The following is a 23970-nucleotide window of genomic DNA, read 5'->3' on the forward strand; positions in this document are numbered from 1 at the left end:
CATCCCAGTGGTGGTCTCAATCCCAGTTGTGCTAAAGGTCCCAGAACCAGTCTCCGGGCTAATCCAGACTATTGTCATCAAAATAGTCTAGTGAGTCCCTCAGGAGAAAGAAGTCAAAAGTTGAAGGGTTCTTCAATTTCTCATCGCCAGTCCAAGTCATTGGATGTGGCTCTAGATTATGACATTGCTTGAGGCTTTACTCCTATGTAGAGCATGAGCCTGGGTCCGCTCAATGCCTCCAAGCCTCCTAGAGCTGGAGCAACCCTGCCCAACTCAAGAAGTTTTGAGGCCATGTACTTCATATTTTGGCAGCCCCAACCCTCTGAAATTCCTTTGTTTCACAGGTTTCGGGGAGGTGCTCCTACTAGATTCCTGCTGGCAGGTTCTTCCTTGGCACCAGTTGGACCTCATGGATCTGCAGCTACTCCATTCACAAGACTGCAACCTTGCACCAAGCCTGTTCCAGTGCTGTCGTTCCTAGTACCACTGAAGCAGTGGCACCGACCCCAATGTCACTCCAGACTGATAGAGATGATCAGCATCACTTGATTTTGACCCAGGCAGTACCATACTTTGAGTCAGAGGCAGGGCCTTTGTCCTTTGATAGGCCTGGAAAGAGAGATTATTGTGAGGGATCTGAGGATCTTTTTCATTCCATCACCCCCTAGATGAACCAAAAGACAACTAGTATGAGAGACCAGCGGATGCTAGTTGATTAGACACCTCACCAGACACTGGCTCAGTCTCGTTTCCTACCATGTTTACAGAGGAGGGAGCCTCCTTTGCAATGCTGATGCAGAGGGCAGCTGAGGTCCTGAACCTTCTTTTCCACTTGGTGTCCGCCAAGACGAACATCTAGACGGAAATGTGCCTCAGCCAGGAGTTACACTTTTTGAACCTCTCTTCCTATTTAATAAAACCTTCATTAATATTCTGCCTGGGGCCTGGCTCAGGCCCTGTGCAGGGGCTCCTGTGCACAGGATGATTGCCCACCACCCTGGCCCTGCTCCTGGGGATCTGAATTTCCTCACCCAGCACCCACCCTGGAGAGCTTGGTGGTCCTACCCTTCACCTCCAGACTCAATCTTCGTGTGTTCCCTACCACTCCACTGGATAGGAAGTCCAAAAGGCTGGATACCTTTTGCAAAAGGATGTTCACTTTGGGTTGCCTAACACTGTGGTCAGTGAATGCTGCGTGCCTTTTGGGCTGATGTTCTCACAATGCGTGGAACTCTGCTGCCTATGGTATTGGATGAGGCCTGAGCCATACTCACCCAAGCAATGGCTGACTAGCAAGATGCAGCAAAATTCACCATCAGATGTTGGCTGGGCACAATGACTCCCTAGGCAGAGGAATTGTGCTGGTAGTGGCACTTAGAGTTCAGGCCTGGTTGAGAACCACTACCTTTTCAAGGGATGTCCAAATGTCTCCTATAGACATGCCCTTTGATGGCTCTCGCCTTTTTGGTGAAACTGCAGACAGCAAAGCTACAGCCAGGTCTTTGGGCCTCTCCATGGTCCCCTGCCAAACCCTGTCTGCCTTTTGCCCCTTCTGTAGCTATCAGATCTGCTACTAACAGTGTCTCCCCCCCCAAACACCAATGCCAGTAGTCTTGTCAGCCTTTGTAGCCATGGTTCCCACACACCACATGGTAATACCAGCCAGAGGTCTGGCCAGGCCACTGTCTTTCAACCCCCACCCTCCCCCAACCTCCTGGCATCCTCAAAACCCTTTTGTGTGCCGTTAGGCCAACACTGGCACCCAATGGGAGGTAGGATCCACCATCATCTGCCCAACTGTCAGCCCATATCTTCAAACAAGTGGGGTTTACAAGGTGTCCAGAGGGGTTACTCCATCCCCTTACTAGAACCTCCCCACGAACCCCAAGTCTTTCTCCAACTCAACGATTGGCTGTTGTAGGCGGTCTTTCCCATGCAGTAGTCTCCCACTTCCAAACCACAGGGGACCTACATTCGCTGGGGTTCACTTTCGGTGGCAAAGTCACACCAGACTTCCTCTCAGATGCACTCATTCATTGGAGCAGTTCTGGACACAGTGCAGTTTAAGTCCTAACCCCCTGGACGGTGAGTCTAGGCTATTCGAGCTACTTTACTGATGGTTCAGCCTCTAACCTGCGTTTTGGTGAATGACGGACTGTTGGTCCTCCTGGCCTTTCTGGTTCCTGCTACTGACACTGCAGTGGAACCTGAAGGTCCAGTTGGCAGGACCTCAAGGAAATATCCCCAACCTGGTCCAGATCTCAGATGGAAATGCAGAATACCTGCAGTGGTAGCTGGTGAATCCTGTGATTGGGTCAGTGGACCCCTCTCCTTTCCCCAACCGGAGCTGACAGTAGTGACTATTTGGCTATTAAGCGCTGATAACTGAAATAACAGGATTTCCTTATTTTTATGTAGACTTATATGCCAGATGATTAATGTTTTATGCATCCGTAAACGCATCATTACTGGTTGTGGTCTCTACAATGGTGCTATCCTTCCTCTATCGGACATTGACATTTTGGAAAGATATGGAGCCACCTGTTAATTGAAGGATAATTATGTACCAAGTATGTTACAGGTATATGCCTCCACACCTTTTACCTTTCAAGGCTGACCAAAAATGTTGATGTTCACTAATATTTAACACGCCGGCAACATATTGTTATGACTCCTTTTATATAATTTACATGTAGTCTCTTCAAACATAGTGTTTTTTTGGAAACCTGTTTTCTGTCCTCTTGAAAAGCTTTTTAGCTCTGTCAACTTTAAAATTTTGTACACAAATCAGTTTTATGCAGTCCTTTAATGATTTTTCTCTAGGAGTTTCAGAAGAATACTCTGATTTCTCAGCTTTAGATACCATTAACATCAAGTAGACTACAGGATGGCAATTAGATAAGTACCCTATTAGATGTTGACCCATTGGGATGCAGTGACTCAGGATATCTTTTTGAATACAACTTTGGAACCTTTAAGAGTTCTATAATGCACAACTTTCGAGCATTATGCCATTTCATTCCCAGCTTAATATTAGGCATAGATGCAGTCTTGACATTACAGCGTAATAGATCTGTGGCCGGTGTAGTTCGGTGAAGGTTCTCAAATTCTTTGTTTCCTTATTCATAGTCTCCTTTAGAAATCTGAATACTGAGATCATTTGGTCTTTCTCCGGCTTTTCCTATATGTTGCTTTGATGACTTTTTATATACTGTAAATGATTACGATATATCATGACACATTTATGAATCATCGATACAGTGATGGCTTTCTATCCTCATGTTTGTTTCAGGTTTCTTCTACTGCAGGTGTATATACCTATGAAGGTTAAACTGTGACAAGATTTTGGATGTTTGGTTATGTTTCCGTTATCAGTATTTATAAGGGGGCCCTTGAGCTTCATTAAAAGACAGTCCTGAAGATGGTCTCCCAGATGTATGACAACAGACACCGAAACATCATCGCATAACCTAACTTCCTTTGAAGAAACTTAACACCTATGAAGTGCTGTGCTTTTGTAAAAATAGCCATTAGTTGTATGTTTAAAAGTGGGCATTTAGTACATTGACTTATGTTAGATAATACTTGAAAAGCATCTTAACATTGTCAGTGTACATTAAGATTTACATTCTGAACCTCTGTGATTCTTGGTTTAAAATTTGACCTTTCTAAATATAAATTTGAAAACATAGTTCTCCATTTTAGATTTATTTCCTTCTTTAATTACTTTATATAGGCAAAATAATTATTCAATTCACTTGTGATGTCATTTTTGGACATAGTAAATATATAACAAATTCATTGGAAAGATCGTTTTTAAGTAAATCCCTTGTTGGTACTTTCACTTACCAAACTGTAGTGACAAATGTGTCACTCCTGGGATGGGGTGGCCACCTGCTAGAGACAGAGATCAGAGGACTCTAGTCTCTGGCAGAGTCCAGGCACCACATCAACTTGTTGGAGCATCGGGTGATCCTGTTGGCATTGAAAACCTTTCTTCCTTCGATCGGAGGAAGGCTGGTGCTGGTGTTCACGGAGAACACTACCGCAATGTGTACTACAACAAAATGGGTGAGGTGGGGCCGTGAACACTTTGCCAAGAGGCTCTACGTTTCTGGACATGGTTGGAATGTCTGGGCATTTCCCTGAGTTTCAAAACCTGGGGTTTCTGAAAGCCAGAGTAGACAAACTCAGCCATCAATGCCTAGTAGATCACAAATGGAGTCTCCATCCTAGGGTGGTGCAAGGTCTCTTTTAAAATTGGGAAGAGAGTTGGTTAGATCTGTACACCAATGCGCAATGTCTTCAGTTTTGCTTGGCTCTCACTCAGATACTTCACCTCAAGTGGCAGCCAAGCCTCCTGTACACCTTCCTGCCAATACCATTACTGCCCAGAGTTCTCAAGAAGATCAGTAATGACTGAGCCCAAGTCACTCTTGTGGCTCCAGATTTGGCACAGAGAGTCTGGTATCCTGAACACCTGAGAATCTGTTCTCCGATTGGGTTGCCCCTTTGAGAGAATCTTTTGTTGCAGCAGCAAGGTAGGGTCCTGCACTATATCCTGCATTCTTTCTGCCTTCATATGTGGAGATTGAGCAGTGACAGTTGACAGCTTTTGACCTTCCTCCTGAAGTCAGTGATGTTATTCTAGCAGCCAGGTGGCCCTCCACCAAGACAGTATACACCTGCCATTTGGGAAAAACTTGACATGGTGAGCGCCTAAGAACACTGACCCTCTTTCTGCACTTCTCCCCCAAGTTCTATTGTTTGTTCTTTCTCTGGCCCAGCAAGGCTCTGCTCTTGGTATTGTTATAGGTTTTATGTCTACCATATCTGCTTTCTTGCAGTTGTCGGACCAACCTTCTGTCTAAGACACTCTTTGTGACTATGCTTCTTATCGCACTTAAACATCTATTGCCTTCCAGACCCTTCATCATGCCACTATGGGCTCGCAATCTGGTCTCAACGTTTCTCATGTGTGTGGCTTTTGAGCCCCAGCCCAACTGCCCAGTTAGCTATCTCACATCAAAACCGCTTTTCTGGTGGCCATAACATTGACCAGGAGGGTCGGCCAACTGCAAGCACTCCGTTTGCACCGTCCTTACACAACTTTCTATCAACACAAACTAGTTCTGAGAACCTATACCTCCTTCCATTCAAAAGTTGACACACCCTTTCATGTAGGCAGAATATCACCTTACCCACCTTCTTTGCTCATCCACACCCTTCCAAAGAGGAGGTAAGACTCCACCACTAGGATGCAAAAAGAGCATTGCTCAACCTTGATCATACCAGAGACTTTGGGTGAATGACCACCAGTTCTTTTGACATGTCTGGGCAAAAAAGAAGGCTGTGCAGAAACATACCATCTAATTATGGATATTGCTACACATAATCTGCTAAGTTTTGGTCCAAAAGCCAAACCCATGAAGGCTTGTGCGCTGATTCTGCCAAAGCTAGGGCTACAATTACTATTAGCTTGCAGAGTCCCTGTCTTGCATACCTATTGGGCAGCAGGGCGGGTGTCATTGTAGATGTTCACCATGCATTACTGTCTGGACAGTCAGAGTAGTCATGATGGGCATTTTGTCTGTTTGTTCCTACAAGACATTTGAGTCTGACTTGCTCACACGCCTGTCTCTGGGGAGGTATTGCTTGAGTATCTATTCTAAGGTAAGGAATCTGTGACTAGAAGTCTATCAGCTAAACAAGGTAATTATCTATGGTAACACTTTATCTAGTAGAGAGACTATCTAGCCAAGGCTTTCTTACAGACCAGCCCATCCTACCCGCTATGAACTGTTTTCTGCATAGGATAGCCCTTCTGAGGACCATATAGCTGCATGATAGTGCTTGTTAGACTTTTCATCCTTGGCGTGGTCTCCCTTAACTTTTTGCCTCTGTTCCCCAGGTTGTTGATGTGTGCTGGACTCTGATTTTACTGTTTTTGGTACTCTGGGCACTTTACCACTGCTAACCAGTGCTAAAGTGCAAGTGCTCCTGTTTAAAATGTGTACGTAATTGGTTCTCCATGATTGGCATATTTGTTTTACTGTTAAGTCCCTAGTAAAGTGCACTAGAGGTGCCAGGGCCTGTAAATCAAATACTACTAGTGGGCCTGCAGCACTGGTTGTGCCACCCACATAAGTAGCTCTGTAATCATGTCTCAGACCTGCCACTGCAGTGTCTTTGTGTGCAGTTTTAACTGTAAATTCGACTTGGCAAGTGTACCCACTTGCCAGGCCTAAACCTTCCCTTTTCTTACATGTAAGGCACCCCTAAGGTAGGCCCTAGGTAGCCCCAAGGGCAGGGTGCAGTGTATGGATAAGGTAGGACATATAGTAATGTGGTTTATATGTCCTGACAGTGAAATACTGCCAACTTCGTTTTTCACTGTTGCAAGGCCTGTCTCTCTCATAGGATAATATGGGGGCTACCTTTAAATATGATTAAAGTGTAGATTCCCCTAGAGAGTAGATGGACATGTGGAGTTTGGGGTCCCTGAACTCACAATTAAAAAATACATCTTTTAGTAAAGTTGATTTTAAGATTGTGCGTTTGAAAATGCCACTTTTAAAAAGTGAGCATTTTCTTACTTAAACCATTCTGTGACTCTGCCTTGTTTGTGGATTCCCTGTCTGGGTCAGTTTGACAGTTGGGTTGTTTTTCACCTCGCACTAGACAGTGACACAAAGGGGGCTGGGGTGTAACCTGCATTTCCTGATTAGCCATCTCTGCTAGGAGGGAGGGGTGGAGTGGTCACTCTCATCTGAAAGGACTGTGCCTGCCTCTGACAATGCCAGCTCCAACCCCCTGCTGTGTGTCTGATGCCTTGCCTGGGCAAGGCAGGATTTCACAAGTAGGTGTGAAGAAAGGTGACTTCAAAGACTAAAATGGGTATAAGAAGGGCACCCAAATCTACAGACTTTAGAAACACTTCTGGAACCAAGAGGAACCTCTGCCTGGAGAAGAGGTGATAGCTGAGGAAGAAGTGCTGCCCTGCCTGTGACTGTGCTTTGTGGAGCTTTCCTGCAGTGCTGCTTCTGCCAGAGTAAGAGGGCAAAGACTGGACTTTGTGTGCCTTCCATCTTGTGAAGAAATCTCCAAGGGCTTGAGTTAGAGCTTGCCTCCTGTTGTTTGAAGTCTCAGGGACAGCAAAGACTTCTCTCTGTCAGCACCTGGGGTCTCTGGAGAGACTCCTGCTCTGACAAGTGGTGCCCTATCCAGTCCCTGGGCCCTTGAAAGGAAAGCTGGTGGAATCCAAGGAAATCGACTTCGGACGACTTCGGACCGACGCCGCTGCTGAATCCGGTAACGCTGCCTGCACCGGACGCCGTGACCTTCGCTGGAACGCGATGCTCTTCGCAGGCCCGACGCCGCTGCAGCCCTGCTGAAGTCTGCAACTCCGTGGAAGTCGTCGCACCACGTCGTGACTGACGGCGCTCGAAGTGCACGGATTCAACGTTTCGCACAGACGCCGCGATCCCGACTTCGCGCATCGGCTTGTTCTCACTCTTCACCAAAGGTACTGTACATGGGGGTCTACACGACTCCGTGTCCGGCGCAGCTGGTGTCGGATTGTTGGGAACGACTCCGTCACGACGCCGTGTTAACATCTCATTGAAGCATTTTTGTTTCTAAGCGCTATTTTTGAGTTTAATCTTTAAAAATTCATAACTTGACTTGTGTATGTCGGATTTTTGTCGTTTTGGTCTCGTTTTGTTTAGATAAATGTTTCCTATTTTTCTAAACTGGTGTTGTGTAATTTTGTAGTGTTTTCATTAAGTTACTGTGTGTGTGGGTACAAATACTTTACACCTAGCGCTCTGAAGTTAAGCCTACTGCTCTGCCAAGCTACCAAGGGGGTAAGCAGGGGTTAGCTGAGGGTGATTCTCTTTTACCCTGACTAGAGTGAGGGTCCTTGCTTGAACAGGGGGTAACCTGACTGTCAACCAAAGACCCCATTTCTAACAGTGCTTCAGCACTCTGTGGATCCATACTTCTGGTGTGGATAGTCACAAAAAGAAACTGATGTTGACGTGAAATAATTTAAGAAGTGAATTGCAAGTGACTCTGGACTCCTCACAACCACTGTAACACTCCTGCTGAGGAAAGGAACAAGTCTATAAAGTGTCTCCTGTCACAGTCCAGTGCTTAACACACTTAAATACCTGAAGAACATATAACTTTGGTGGGTTCATTATCCTTTTTCCCTACTTTGAGCTTTTTTTTGGTGCAGAGTTCAAGAATATTGCAGAACTGATCAATATACTAAGTGGATTTCAGCTTCTGAGCTTACCAGTATACAGCAAGGCCTGTGTTGAATGCAACATCAAAAAAATAAAGGGAAAAGCTTGCCTCTCATCTCGCTGTCCACTTTCTGGGTGTCTTGTTTTCAACAATCTGCCATAAGATCGTTTTTTTTACTATCTTGTTTCCTTTCCCCTCTGTTTTCCTTTCCTTTTCTGCCTGTTCCATCCACCTCCATTCTGTCTTCTCTATCCCCACTACTTTCTACCCCAGTATTCTTGGTGCTTTAAATGAGCAGGTAGTATCAGCTACTCAGTATCCAAGTGCTAGACCGGACAGATTTACAGTGGTATCTCTACCCCACTCCCCTCCCAAATGTTTTGCCTTCTACCCGCCTCTTTTGTTGAAATTTGTTTTTGTTGTCTTTGAGACTCTGCACTTCACCACTGCAAGCCAGTGCTAACGCGACTTTGTTGACTCCTTTAAACATAACATTGATGCACACTCAATTGGCACATTCAGTTTACTTACACACCCTTAGTGAAAAGGTACTGCATATATCCAGGGCCTGCAAGTAAAATGCAATTAGTAGGCCTGCAGCCCTTATTGTGCCACCCTCTTAAGTAGCCTTTTAACGCACATCTCAGGTCTGTCATTGCAGCTGGTGTGCATGTTTACCCCTAGGGTAGGCCCTAAACTACCTCTTTTTGAAGTGAAAGTAACAAGACCTGCATATTTACCATGTGAAATGGGTGAAGGAGCAGGGGGATGTCAACAGACGTTTGCAATTCTTTTATTGGGAGAGTAACATTTCTCATTAGCAAACAAGTACTATAAGATAGCTAGTGACTGCCCTTTTAGGTTTCTATCTCATGCACGGTTCATTATAATACAAGTTAATATGCAATACTATCTATATTAAGAGGTGAGCTGATTAACATACTAAATTGGAATCAAATGTAAATGCCTAGGCACATATGGAGGAGTCTTGTGCTGTGTAGTTTAAAGATAAAAACATTTAAGGTAAGTGAATATCAATGGTCCGCATCAGTGGACTGCTGCGTAGGTCTGAAATGTGATGCTACAAGATCGAATGTGTGGCTGTTTTGGTACCACTAGGCTTGCACTTGGTTCCATGAAAGATCATTTCTCCGTTGGAACTATTGAAACCAGTAAATGATTCAAATTAATTTTGAAAGTAAGAAATTACCTCGCATCCGATTAACATTTTGGAATTATAGGTCTGAGGAGGATGCCCATTAAACCTCTCTGTTTTGTTAAGGGAAACCAGGAGACAAAGAAGAAAAGAACCAAGGAAGAGAAGGATGCGATTGCGGACCTTAAAGCAAAAAAGAAAGAGGAAGAGGAGAAGTTGCAGTGGAGATGGTAAGATTCACAGCACGAACACTAGGATGCACATGAATATTTTATGGATATAGGGTTTTTCAACAGAGGCTTGTGACTAATGAAGAACCATTTTATTAAATACACTAACAGACAAAATCAACAAGGAAGCCCCAAAGCGCCATTGATATTTTTCATGTACTTCCACAGTGTCAAAACCTCAGAATGAGACAGCAGAAACTAAATTAGTAAACAACTTGTTAAGGGTTTGCTTTTTTCTCATTTTTGAGTAGGAGAAAAGTATAGTTCTTACTGCACCTCTACCCGCCAGAGGTGAGCAGTGTCCATGCAAGCTGTCGTGGAGTCAGAATGAATGTTTTATGAAGCAGCCATGCCTCTTTACATCTTAACCTTGCATCGAAAGGTAGCAAAAGTACTGTTGGCATACAGTGCCTAAAATGGGTTCAGAAGAGATAGCATCCTGCTGGATTTTCAGCATAATCTCTGTGTAAAATATGAAAGGTGTTCCAGGTAGAGTCAGTGCTGTATATCCCCAGTCTATCTTATCATCTTCATTTGAGGTCACTGCAGTGTAGGTAGTATATTGGGTGTTACTACTTCACATGTACGTTTTTAAAATCTTTACTTTGGGAGTTACTGTCTCACAGGCGATGGAAAAAATGTTACATATTTATGTACATAGACGAATGTATATAGGTATTGAAATTAAAATATGAATGCCCACATTAAAGGTAAGAAAAAATAAAACTATAAAAAGCTAACTATGCAAATAATATCAAAGTGAAATGTATACATTATTAAAAAGGGACTAAATGGAATAGGAGTGAAGCATAAACCTAGGCCATTTTCATTTTCTACTGTTTTAATTATCTTACACATTAAATATATCTTAAATGTGTCATTGCATTGGCTGTTGGGTGATGTATTTGGGCATTGACTGGATTCATTACGAGTTCTTAATTCTGCCTGCTGCTTACTTGCTGTTAAGTTCTCTGTGATATGATAAAACTGCAAACACTGTTTACCCTGAAACCGGTAGAAAATATTCGGCCAGTACCCGCGTTTTCTTTTTCTCCGTAGTCTCAAACTATGGACAGATTTCGGGTGATAACCCGTATATCATGAATGCCAGTCGAAATGTGCTTGCTTCAGTTTCATTTGATTAATAGTTCACTTGTGTCTGCATTTCAGCGCATCTATTCTTTGGAAGTGCTCTGTAGTGAAGATATCGAAACTTTCGAATAAAAAGTGAGTTTTTTTGAATACCTGGCTGTAGCGGGGCCCTTCCTCTCCTGTGGGCAGTAAACTGCTCTGCAATGGAATGGTTTTGGAGCCCAGATAAGGGTGAATCCAGTCCTAGGCTGCTTGTGTTCCTGTTCAGGAAGGACCTGACCTGGCAGTTGGTCTGGACTGTTCCCAGGAGTAGCAGGGTTAAGATTTATTTGTATATGGCTGGATCCAAACTGAGGTGGCATGGTGGATGAAAATGTTGGATTGGGATGCAGGCCCAAGCATTCCATCCATCACCCATTGTTGCTCTTTGATAGTAAATAGCTCACTGTGCTACTTTAGGGTTTTGACTTATGAACTGCAAGTAATAAAAGGATCTCTGCGAGAAAATCAGTAACCAATGGAGCGATACCCATAGTACAGCTAAGTGATTTGTGTGGTACACATTCTTTGCAACAGGAATATTAACCCTTTGAGCTACTTCATAATGAGTGAGAAGTGCTGCTAGACTAAAGATCTCTCTTCAGCAGGAACATTAACCACCTTAGTTATCTTGGCATTTTAATTGTTGTCTGAAAACTGTTAGACACACTAGGAACTCTGCAGCAGGTGCTTTTAAAACCTCCGTTATTTCTAAGCAGTCAACACCCTCCCCTGCTCCTTTAATACCCCGATGTCCGCACCAGGTGCAGCTGCACTGGTTGCACCACCCTAGAGCCTGCCCCGTTCATGGGCTATCTACATAGCCAGCTTACAGTGCAGCATTGTAGTATTTATTAATATTTCACCAATCCTAGTAATTGACTGGTGACTTTTGCAAGTATCAGACTAGTCCCATGCAAATGGGCTGCACTGGTGCTCAGAAAGGTCTGGTGTTAGAGAAGACCTTTTTGTTTTTAATAACATTACATATACTAAGCATACTTCTCATAAGGACTCTCGTACTCCAAAGAGACTGCTAGATTTGGGGCGGCAGCACCTCTGCTTTGCAGGTGACTGAGTCACTCCCACACCAGTTGGCATCTGCCAGCCCAACCCTCCTGGCTCACTAGCAGCACCTCACCAAAACACTACCGTTAAAGGTTATTTGTGGCAGCCTTGCATGGAACTCTGGAAACCGTCAGGGAAAATTGTGGTGAAATAAGCCTTACCCTTTCTCTTACGCACACGCACACGCACCAGCACCAGCTTTCAGTACATTTATTGAAAAGACTGCAATCTATCATAAAATGCATGAGCTGCAATGATTAGGATAACTAGGAATAACAATCAGGATTGTGAAAATTAAAGATGTGAATATAAACAACCCCAATGTATTGTCATGAATATACAATCGCTGCCTGAAAGCCTAATCTCTAGCCCCTAAGCGAGAGCTTGGCGATGTAAGCCAAACCTGTCTGTACAGTGTCCATGTGAAGCACACTCTTCACCCCCTGTTACCTTGGTACAAGGTCAGGCTGCCAGTTTCCAGATCAGGATCCGTGGAGAGACAAAGGCTGAGGTCTACGGAAAACCGGCATTCAGCATGGATGGAAATTCTGTCTGGAAACCCCTCTAATACACTTAGTCCTACAAGATGTTTTTATAGGGTACATATTTGTATGTGCGCTGAAGCTTGATGCGGGTATGTACCGAAGCGCTGGACTGTTTATGCAGTCTTGGGGCCGGCAATACAAAATATTATTCTGTGTGCCTTACATCTTTTGAGTCTGAGAAAAAGAACATGATGCAAAGTATGTCGTCCATAACACTGATAATGATGCTTTCGCAGAAGAGCATCTGATAGTGAAATTAAAATAATGGCACTAAAAAAAGCCGGAATAAAATGACTAAAAAATAAATACAAAAATACAGAGCATAGTAACTAGGTAAAAGGACACAGGCCGCAAGCCTAAGCTATCACTGTGCCCAAGCGACTAACTAAAATGGACTCACAACATACCCTGGGATTTCAGTGAGCCCTCTATCTATTGGTCTTCATTAGTTTCATTCACAGTTTGGTTACTCCCTCCACAGCATAGAGCATGGAGTAGAGATTCAGCCCTTTTCAGCCACTGGCTTAGCTGTTGGTAAGTGAAGGCATTCTGCTCTTGTACAATGTGTACATTCACACATTAAGTCTTTTTGAGTGCCAGAGACTATTGGTGCATTGTTTTTTCACTTTAAAATATATGTATCTTGGCTTTAGGAAAATGATTGATTTCATGCAATGTGTCTTCATGTAAAAACCATTCACAAACAAAATAAGCAGTTGCAAAACCAAAATGTCAGTGGCCAACGTCTGACCAATGATAACGTTTGTAATTGTTAAATGATGCAATATTGTCCAATGCTGGATACACAGGCCTCTAGCAGATGTGAAATAAGTCCTTTAAGTGTAGACAAATCCAGGATATGCTATTCGCAAATTAGGATTTCTTATACATATGACTCAGTATGAATTCCAAACTGAGTTACGGATGCATTTTCAACAATCCTACTTGGAAAAGCGAGCTGACTAATTGTGCTTTCCACTCTTTTATTTGCCTACTTGATGGCCGGTGAGCTGAAGTAGCTCATTACTGGTGTATATGCCACAGGCTTGTATGTAGAGAGCAGATGCTTATTGCTCAAATTGCACAGTTAACTAATACTAAGGAAATTAGGGTCATGGATACATACAGGTTTACTAGTTGTTAGACCTGTCAGCCTTAGGGTGGCTTCCCCACCAATGTTTGCCTTCCTCATCCATTTTTCTGACCTCGTTTGTACTGGTATTTAGACTCTGCACACACTACCACTGCTAACCTGTGCTAAAGTGCTTGTACTCTCCCCTCTAAAACATGGTAGCATTGACTTATCTGCAATTGACATACTTAATTTACTTAAGTCCCTAGTAAAGTGCACTACATGTGTCCAGGGCCTTTAAATTAAATTCTGCAAGTGGGTCTGCAGCACTGATTGTGCCACCAACTTAAGTAGCCCTTTAAATATGTCTCAGGCCTGCCATTGCAGAGTTTGTATGCAGTTTTTATCTGTCATTTAGACCTGGCAAAAAAACAATTATTCCTTTTTAATACATATAAAACACCCCTTTGGTAGGCCCTGGACAGCCCAGAGGGCAGGGTGCAATGTTAAAAAGCGGGACATGTACCATTAGGTTTTACATGTTTTGGAGGTAAAAAACCATTAATTGTTTTTCACCAGTGCAAGGCCTATCTCGCCTATAGGATAACATTGGAGTTGCTTTATTATATTTTATAAGCATAATTTCCAAATGGGAAGAGATATTGCTTCAAGTTTGGTGTCTCTGGAATCACACTTTACAGTCATAACTCATGGTGAAGTCATATTTTAAAATTTAATTCTGCAAATGCCACTTTTAGAAAGTTAGCAATTTCCTACCTTAGCCATTTGGTGCCTACAGCCCATCTCTGGTCAGATAACTAGTTGTAATTAGCAGTTGGGTTTTGGTATCCCCCTACACAGCCACACACAATGGGGACTTAGGTGTAACTTGATGGGCTATCCTGGGCAGGATGGTAGGGTGGACCTGTACCCAGCCTCACACCTGAATGGGCTGTGGTCTGCCCCACACAAATGACTTGCATACCCCCTGTAGCTAGTCTGGAGGCAAGTCAGGGAGGGCAGGACATCTATGTGCTTCAAAGGCATGTCTTTGAAGTGTCAACCACTTCAAGGGCAACACTGGGATAAGACCTGGACCTCACACACCCCTACTTTGATACACTTCTGGACCTGTGGATACTCTACCAGCAAGACTGTTGTGCTGCTGAAGGACTGCCACTCTGTTGGACTGCTCTCTGCTGGACATCTTCTTTGCAGTGCTGACCTGCTGCCCTATTGCCTGGGTGAGAAGAACTGGACCTGCATCCCTTGAACCCAGAGTGACTCCAAGAGTTAGTTTGCTGGCCTTCTGATGAGAATTCTCCGGGACATAAGACTTCCAACCACCTTGCTTCTGCACCTGGACCCTGACAAGTGTTGCCACTCCAGCCTTTGACACTTGGAAGTGGGCCGAAGGTGCTTGCCAGCAGAACTGACATCACCTTTCCTGAGTGGTGCATCCTCAAGCAAAATTGATGCATCTTTCTGCAGATTCAACACATCTCCTGTACAGATCAGCGCATCACTGAGCTGAACCAATGCATTGCCATTACTCTCTGGATTGGACCAGCGCAAAAGACTCCTCTCTGCCACAACTTACATCATGGGACCAATGTATTGCCTTTGGAACTGCCTCTGCCTGATGCTCTCCTCTGCATAGCTCTTGAGTGCGCAACATATCCCCAACACCAGCCTTTGCATTGCAAGCCCCATGGACTGGATCCTCAATGTCGGCGCAGCAGGATCTTGCACCGCAGCATCTTTGTGGATTCATGCAATCCTCTGCAATAAAGATTTGTTAGCTGGCCTAACTGGGTCCATGTAGCTGGCCTGTGCTTCATTGCAGTTAGCCTGAACTTGTGACTTTGCACCAGTCCGGCCTGGCCAGATATCGCCAATAGCGCTTTGTGCTTTTTTGCGCTATTTTTACTTAAAATATTAAAATTCAATATCTCAGTTTCTACTAACTGGATTTTTGTTGTGGTCTTGTTTTATTTATTAACACACAGTCTATTTTTCCAAACTTTTGTGGGCTCCTTTTGTGGTGTGTATTCATTTGTTTACTGTTTACTGTTTATAAAGTATTTGTACACCACTTCAAACTGCCTCTAAGTAAACCTGACTGTTCTGTGCCAAGCTACCAGGTGTTGAGCACAGGTTAATTTTGTTCCTTGTGTCTTCCACAATGATTGTTGTTGCTGCTTGACCAGTACTTACCCCTCAGTCAACCAAAAACCTAATTTATTCCACTGGTGAAAATATAATTCCGACTTGCACAGTGGCCATGCTTCCAATGTATTGGAATGAATAACATAACTAGGGCATCAAAGGCTGAATTTGGCAACTGGTCAGTGACAGTGGTATGATCCTGCTGTCAAGTTTCTGGAATCCAAACATGTATAGCTCATCCAGTCATTTTAAGGTTGTCCTATAGATACCTTTTAGTTAGCCTGCCAGCCTTCTGTAATAAAAATTAATGAAAGTGACACTCATATATTGTGGGGCTTTGGAGAGCTCTCTTTATCCATTGTCCATTCAACTGTCCTTCATATTTTGCGCTACACACAAGCGCACAGTATATGGCAGTGTGTCCGCTCACCAAAGCTGCTGGATTTTTCACTGAGCGGCGTTTTCCCTCATCACGTCCACATCCACTTATAAAGAAGTGAACGTCTGTGTGAAGGCTAGTTGGCAAGTGCTTTAATATGGCTCTGCATTTTTCTTTTCATTCTGTATTCATTTAAATTTTTTAGTTTAAACTATGTATTCAAGTTAAAACAGCCCAAAGACCAGGGTACCTTTTTCTTTTCAACAACTCAAATAATCATTTCTTGTGGTGTGCATTAAAACGAAAAAGGCTAGCAATATTTGTTTGTTTCGCATGTCTGCTAGAAAGCACTCAGGCTGTTAGATTAAAATAATATGCAATGATACATGTTTTTTAAACTTATTACAAACATTTAGGTGACAACTTATTTTCTTTTTTCTTTGTATTCTTTGCTATAAGGTTGCAATTGAACAGTAATAATGTAAACATTGCACCCACTTGTCAAAGCTAGACTTATTGGCTTTGTAAATGCATGCTCTTTGTATTCTTTTGTTTGAACCTTTCTGTATGACGATTGTCAAATGCTACAGAGATCAGAAACAGCCAGTTTATTTTAACCATACTAAATTTAGCATATGTTATGCAAACAGAATGAAATTGACACAAAAAAAATTAAATCTATAAATAAAATGGCTGGCCAGGTGCCAGGTCATTACTATTGGAGACATTGACATTGAAATGACATGGTGAGGGTGAGTGGTAAATTGTAATGACCCCCAGTTGAGGGTTGAATGGGAGCCATCATATGTCCCACTAGCCTGGGAGCTGCAAGTGTGGTAGGTGTATTCTATATTTGCATCGCGCAAGCCCCATCGGCACCACTGCATGATGTGGAATTTTTCTAAAATGGGGTTTTGAGGAACTGAAAGGAGAGTCCCTAACACAAATCCTTTCTACTGGCAGTAATGTGTGATGGGGTATTCAATAATTTAATCTCAAGTAGATTGAAGAAGAGGTATCCCCTAAAAAACTGCTTTATCCTTGTCTTTTCAGATGAGCAAACAAGATAACTATTTATGGGGATAGGTGGGCTACCCTCTCCATTTCCATAGGGTACTTTAACAACCATTCAACACAATGGACAAACACAAAAATGAATTAACAGTAACACCTATTACCCTTATGTTTAAGCAGCGCTTATTGTATAATCCAAAAAGGATCCTAACTACATGAACTGTCTACCTCTTTCCCGGACTCTGCATATGACACATTATTGGCGGCTTCGGTCTCCATCCCCCAACTGTTCAACATGACCAGGCTCTCCAGCGCCAGAAGATGCTCACTTCGCTTGTATTGAGGAACTCTCCTGCAAGTTACAAAACTATATAAAGTTGTGACAAGATATAATTCCTGCGCACGATTTTTCAGCCTAATTCTTTACAGGAAGAATTTGCATAAATTATCGCAGCAGCGGCACCCTCTGTCCCGACCTCCGTTCATCACATGCGGAATTTAATATAAACGCAAACATGTTCTTTTTTGAACCATGCAGTGCTAACTGCTCGGACATATTTTCGAATAAATGACATTTTTGTAATGTTTAAAATTCGATTCCTGAAGTCATGACTATTAATTGTGCTACACATAGTAGGATTTCTGTTCAACTGAATTTAACTCCTCACATGTTTACCCTGGTGCTCGAACATTTATTTAGGCGCCTCACGTGGTTTCTTAAATAGCTCAGTCGCTTATCCATGGTGGACGGGGCGGGCAGAATGTCAAAAATGTCTTGATACCCTGCAAGGATAATTCATGTAAGAATAAGCATGCCATTAATTAATGTCAACAGTTTTAGTAAAGTGAAATTTCTTTTCTAAAGATCTGGCGAAGTAACCATTAACAATAAGGTCAGGCACCGCTAATAAATGGGAGAAATTAAAGATTGCTAAACGTTTGTGGGAAGCAACAGCAAGAATATCTTAATTTGTAAGTGGAAAACCAAAATATGAATTGAGAAATAAGGTTCTTTGGGGAAGGTGAAACCATGCTTGAGCAACAACCACAATCCTGATCAGGGAAAACCACAAAAAGTCACTAAACTAACCTTTGCTTAAAACTCTGAAAGCTTGGCCCAAAAGCAGTCGGGCTTAGCTTAGAAACAATGTGTAAAGTATTTATGCAGCACTTACAGTAATAAAGTGAAAACACCACACAGGAAGCATCCCACAATTTCAAAAAAGAAAGCAAACTGTCATAAATTATTTGTCTCTAGAATGACAGACTCGAGACTTATGAAAAGTTTAAATTAAAAATGTCTCTAATTAGATCAATGTGCCAATCACTGACATCTAGTCACATGAAACCGGGGCAAAGTTGAAAGATAAGGCTGATCACGCAACGAGAATTGGGCCCAGTCTCCGCTTACTTTTGAACATGATTTTTTTTTTTAAAGAAGAATGCCTGAGAGGGTAAAGGTCAGCAGGGCAAGGAAGCTGGTGGTGTCCAAGGAAGAGATGTCATGAGGGAGAGCCACTGGACAAAGTCACACTGAAGGTTTCTTTGTTAGAAGTTAGTGCCTGATTTATATATTGGCAGAAAGGGAACTCAATCCCAACTGTGACAGTTTCCTCCCAGCCAATGTTGTGGTCTGCCATTGCATTTACATGGGGATGGGGGAGACCGTGGGGTTATTCACAGCAGAGACTGTCTTCACCATGAATAATCTCCTCCGTCAGATCTGGGGAGTAAGGGCCATCGAGGAAATAGCTACATCTGCCAATCCAATGTAGATGAGAGAAGATGTCATATTTACTGTTATCAGGAGGTTTTAAGGGAAGCTGCCCATAGTGAGAAGAGCATTACTTTTTTCATTTTCAAAAAGAAAATCCTGTCAATTGATTTTTTTAAAAAGAGAAAAACACTGCTTAGTGCAGGGCTGCGTCCTTCTGATGCTGCCTTACAGCAAACACATAAAATTGCATTGATAAGAAGTGCTGTGATGGTGGTTCCTGTCAGTGCCTTTATAGATGGCCGCTTATAAATCTGGCGGGCGGAATATTTTTGACCTGTCAAATGTAAATTCCTTCACCAGGCCAGCAGAGAATACTCAGTCTGCCAGGATATAAATCAGGCCCTTAGTCTCCTTTTGTAAGTCAAAAATCTCCGGCAGGATCAAGGTGCAGGTTGAAGCGAATGAGGGCTCCATGAGGCTGGATACTCCATCTGCGAGGAAGTGGTGAATAGGATTTACTGATGCAGAGAATGTAGCAGGAGTTACTGTGAAGTCAGACCAGCTGGCAATGCATCTCATGTGAATCGATGAGCAGAAAGGGTTCATAACTGGAAGAGCACTATTTGGAGGGTCAAGACTCACTCAGGCTGGTTCCAGGTGCAGGCCAAAGCTGTGTGGAGCCTTTTCAATGCTTGAGGGTGTGATCAGGAGGTCAGACAACTAGCCCTTATTGTCACTCTGGAAGTCTTGGGTTCATGCAGAGAAGCAGGTCTCAAGTAGTGGGGGAGTCCTCTAAGGGCACAAGGCAGGGTCCGGGCAACAGGGCAGACTTCATGATGAAGCAGAACAGTCCCTTAAAGTACACAGCAGACATGGGCAGCAGAACAGTACTCTGATAGTCCGTCTGCAGGTCCAGAAGTGAACTGAAAACTGGGTCTGATGGTCCTTGTTTTATACCCATTGCTAGGTTTGAAGTGAAAAACTTCTGAAGTTTCCTCCTACAGAGGTGTCTAGAATTGCCTGCCTCTCTGCCTATTTCCCAGGATGTCTGGAGACACAGTAGTCTAGTGTGACATTTTGTGTGTGGAGATGCAGCTCTTTCAAGTGAAAGTGGGGTTGTGCACAGCTCTGTCCTTCACCCTGCCAACACCCAGTCCCTGTATTGTGTGGCTGTCTAATAGGGATACACAAAGGCCAACAACACCTAGTCATGTGACCCAAAAAACAGGCTGCAGGCACCAAATGGTTAGGATAAGAAAATTCCAACTTTCTAAAGGTGGCATTTTCAGAATTGACTTAAAATCCCATGTTGCCAATAAAGATAATTTAAAATTATAATTCCTTGGACACCAAACATGAAATTCCTACCTGCTCCCAAACAAACATGTTAAATGTAATAAGGTAACCTAACGTTATTCTGTGATAAGGGTAAGATTCACTGTAGTGCAAATGAAGTTGAGTTTTTCACTACAAGGACATGTAAAACGTAGTTATATGCCCTGCTTTTTAAATACATTGTTTAGATCCTTAAAGCGGACTTATAGAAAGGGAGTATAAGGCCTGACATGGGGATTCTTTTGCAAAGCCCAGTTAATACCAGTCTAGCTTGCAGGCTGTAATGGCAGTTCTGCAACATGTTTTAAGGGGCTGCCTAATTCGGTGGCACAATAAGTGTTGCAGGCCCACTAGTAGCATTTATTTTACCAGCCTTGTAAATGGTGTACCACTTTGCAAGAATGTAAAAGTAATTTAAATATGCCAAGCGAGTTTTACCATGTTTTAGGGTGTGAGCAAAAGAACGTAAGCACTGGTTAACAGTATTAAAGTGCACAGTGTATTAAGTCAAACAAACCCGAATTCAGCAAAAGTGGCGGGAAAAGGAAAAATGTGTGGCGGAAGACCACCCTAAGGCTGACAGATCTTAAATGGATGATCTATTAACTGTATGAAATTCCTGCAGAGCATATTCTGGCGTATTCTGCCAAAGGGTAGGAAAAACAGTGCATAACGAGCCATGATCAAAATAATGTAATAGTGTGTCATAACACCCTTCTCCTGTTCCTATTCACTGTTAATAACAGTTAATGTTATAAACCTATGTAATTGTGCTCATTTGATGGACTTTGGCAGATTGGAAGGTTGAGTCTTCCTTTCTTCTTGGATGCTCCGGAGTCCTTCCGATCACAAAGGACATGAATTTGCATCCCACCAGTGTTTAACACGCAGAGCCATATTACCAGCTATCAAACATCTAAAAAGACAATTTGCTTCCTATACGCAAGAGAATGTATTGACTGGATCAATTAATTTTGTAAAACATAAAAGGTTTGATTTTGACGATCACTTAGTTGATCCTTGGCTCTTCCTAACCTAGGTAGCCTGGAAAACGACTGCCCATTACTGGCCCTGTCAGAACATTAAGGTCCTAGCATCGACTTCTGCCCACTCCATTAACCAGCTTGTACTAAATTTATTATGGCAAGACCTATTAGATACACGAGAGGATTGTTCCTGCAATGGACTGTTTGCTAGATGAATGGTAGGCAGCATTCTCCCTAACCTCTTGAAAACAATGGTCACTGTCTCAATCCTACACTTATATGGGCACACTCCATGTTGAGTCATGAGTATACGACTGAGACAGCCTATCCCCCCTCTTTGAGCACTTAAAACTGTAGTGTCCACAGCACTCACCTGCATCATGCCACTATTTAAAAAAGTTAATTGGCCCTAAACCGTTACGGTAAATATCCTACACAGCCATTCTCCTTTTTCATATTTCAACTAACCTCAAACCGTGACATTCCGCTAACCTCTGTAAAGTGTAATGCAAAACTAATATTTTGGAACATTTATATAGCTGGATACTCATTATACCATTCATTCTATAATTCTTTACAGCAGAAGTATTTAGAACAGCAGCACATCCCTACCTTAACTACACCAAAGTTGTGTGGACATGCAAAAAAAGGAATTCCTAAACAAAAGTACATGATAAAGGATTCTGTTTCTTATTGGATCTAAAAGAAGACACCACCACCCTACCCCCCAACATTAATCCAAAGCAAATCTTTGTTCATTGCAGGTGAAAAAAGGGGTGAAATGAAAAATATTGTGAATGTCATAAATTACTGGCAGTAACTACCCAGTCCTACCTAGTACAGAAACTGGAAATAGTCTTCCACAGAACTGTTGGCGTGGGCTTCTGGATAATATGGCGGGTGTAAAATACAAATTGACAAACTGAAACTGGATTTTCAGATCTAGAGTTTCAGACCTAAGAGCTAAGAACAGTCCTGCTGGAAATGTTAATATTCAGCAGCTCAGCCTACTTTGTTCTATCCTCTGCAGGAGTGCAATTCAACATTGCTGTCATTTCAATCGACACATTGTGCTATTGTAGTTCATATACTCCCAATAACATATATATAGACACATTTATGTGCATGCATTCCCCAATTACTGGCAGATACAGAACTAATTCAGACCTTATAGTTGATTTTGTTATTTTATATTGATCTGGCAGCAGAGATGGACAAGGACCCCAAGCAATGTCATGAGTTTTCTGGCATTTCAGAGGCACTCTGCACACTTGACATATGTCCAGCTCTGCCTCAGCCGACACAGCCTGTCTGAGGTGTTCCTGATTGTGTCCATCTGCTGGATTGTCAGAGACATATCTGGCATGTGATACAACAAGTAGTCTACAGTTCATGGTCTACCCTCTCAAACAACACATAGCACTGACATATTTATAGTGTGTGCTCCTACTGCACAAAAGGAAAAGGTATATGTAGGAAAATGTATCTTTGCATGATCACTCCTATTTTTTTTTTTGGACTTACGCTACTTTTTGGTTTGAGACTGTGCACTCAGGCTGTACTAACCAGGCACCAGTGCATGTGATCTGACCCCTAAAACATGTTGAAAATGAATATACTTCTAATTAGCATTTCAACTTGCCTATAAGACCATACTATAAGCTACAAAGTGTAACCAGGGCCTGTAAGTTAAATGTCACTAGTTGACTGCAGCACCCAGTGTGCTTTCTACTACAGTGATAAGACAAATATGACTGGGCTTACCACTGTGGGCTCTCTGCGCAGTTCTAAAACTGCCAATTAGGCTATCAAAATAACCAAAATTTTGCATGCCCATACCCTCCCTGTAAATATGCATAGGCCACACCTAATTAAGCCTTAATGTCCACAAGGCAGGGTGCTTGGTTTTTAAAAGTAGGATTTGTGAAAGTTTAATGTTAAAAACGTTCTTACAGTGACAAGACCACAAATTTCACTGTAACTAGGTTAACTGCTCCATAGGAAAAGGCTGGGATCCAATATTACATTTCATGATGAAAGCTCTGCATAGGAAACAGCTGTAAAGTCCTTCCTGGACTTTTTGAAGTACCCATTACAGGCCCAATGTATTGGTAAAGTGGATTTGTAAGAACTAGTTTAGGAAAGATACTTTTAGAAAGTCACCTTTCTCTTGCATAAAGTCTCTGGAATAACATTTGCATGAGCTTCCAACTCTCGCCCAGGAGTGTGAACTTGCTCTTAAAGCTGAGACAAATTCCTCTGCTGTGGGAAGGTGTTCTGTTTCTCTGGCAGGATGACCATCTGGACTATGCCCAGTAACTGAATTATCTTCACAGAGGCCTACCCTGTCATAGGCAGAAGTAGTTAGCCCCTAGGCCTGCCCCTTCTTCACTTTAGTCAGCCAGGCACCAATCCCACTGGGAAAAGGACCTGCCTCCAGAAGCAGTTTTGAGTGACCACGGAGGTGGGCTTGTTCATTTTCCTGGCCACACCTCTATGGGGTGCACAGCGGAAGACATGTTGGACTTGGATAGAGAGGGACACTGTGATTGTATTCAGTAGGGCATACAGGAACTGCTGCAAAAGTAAGTACTGTTTGTGAGAAAGTAGCCTCTTTCTAGCCTTGTTACCCCCACTTTTGGCCTGTTTGTGAGTGTATGTCAGGGTGTTTTCACTGTCTCACTGGGATCCTGCCAGCCAGGGCCCAGTGCTCATAGTGAAAACCCTATGTTTTCAGTATGTTTGTTATGTGTCACTGGGACCCTGCTAGTCAGGACCCCAGTGCTCATAAGTTTGTGACCTATATGTATGTGTTCCCTGTGTGATGCCTAACTGTCTCACTGAGGCTCTGCTAACCAGAACCTCAGTGGTTATGCTCTCTCTTTGCTTTCCAATTTATCACTAACAGGCTAGTGACC

At 42.9% G+C, this 23970-nt stretch overlaps 1 protein-coding gene across 2 annotated transcripts in view; it reads left to right on the forward strand.

The window, feature by feature from the left end:
- LOC138268325 (DNA topoisomerase I, mitochondrial-like) overlaps window positions 1–23970 on the forward strand; it is a 1149155-nt gene that overhangs the window by 372942 nt on the left and 752243 nt on the right. For both annotated transcript variants that reach the window (XM_069217851.1, XM_069217852.1), the window contains one exon: window positions 9533–9636. In XM_069217851.1, coding sequence (XP_069073952.1) covers window positions 9533–9636 — 104 coding nt within the window. The remainder of the gene's footprint in view (window positions 1–9532; window positions 9637–23970) is intronic.

Source organism: Pleurodeles waltl, chromosome 12 (assembly GCF_031143425.1).
Source record: "Pleurodeles waltl isolate 20211129_DDA chromosome 12, aPleWal1.hap1.20221129, whole genome shotgun sequence".
Classification (NCBI taxonomy): Eukaryota; Metazoa; Chordata; class Amphibia; order Caudata; family Salamandridae; genus Pleurodeles; species Pleurodeles waltl.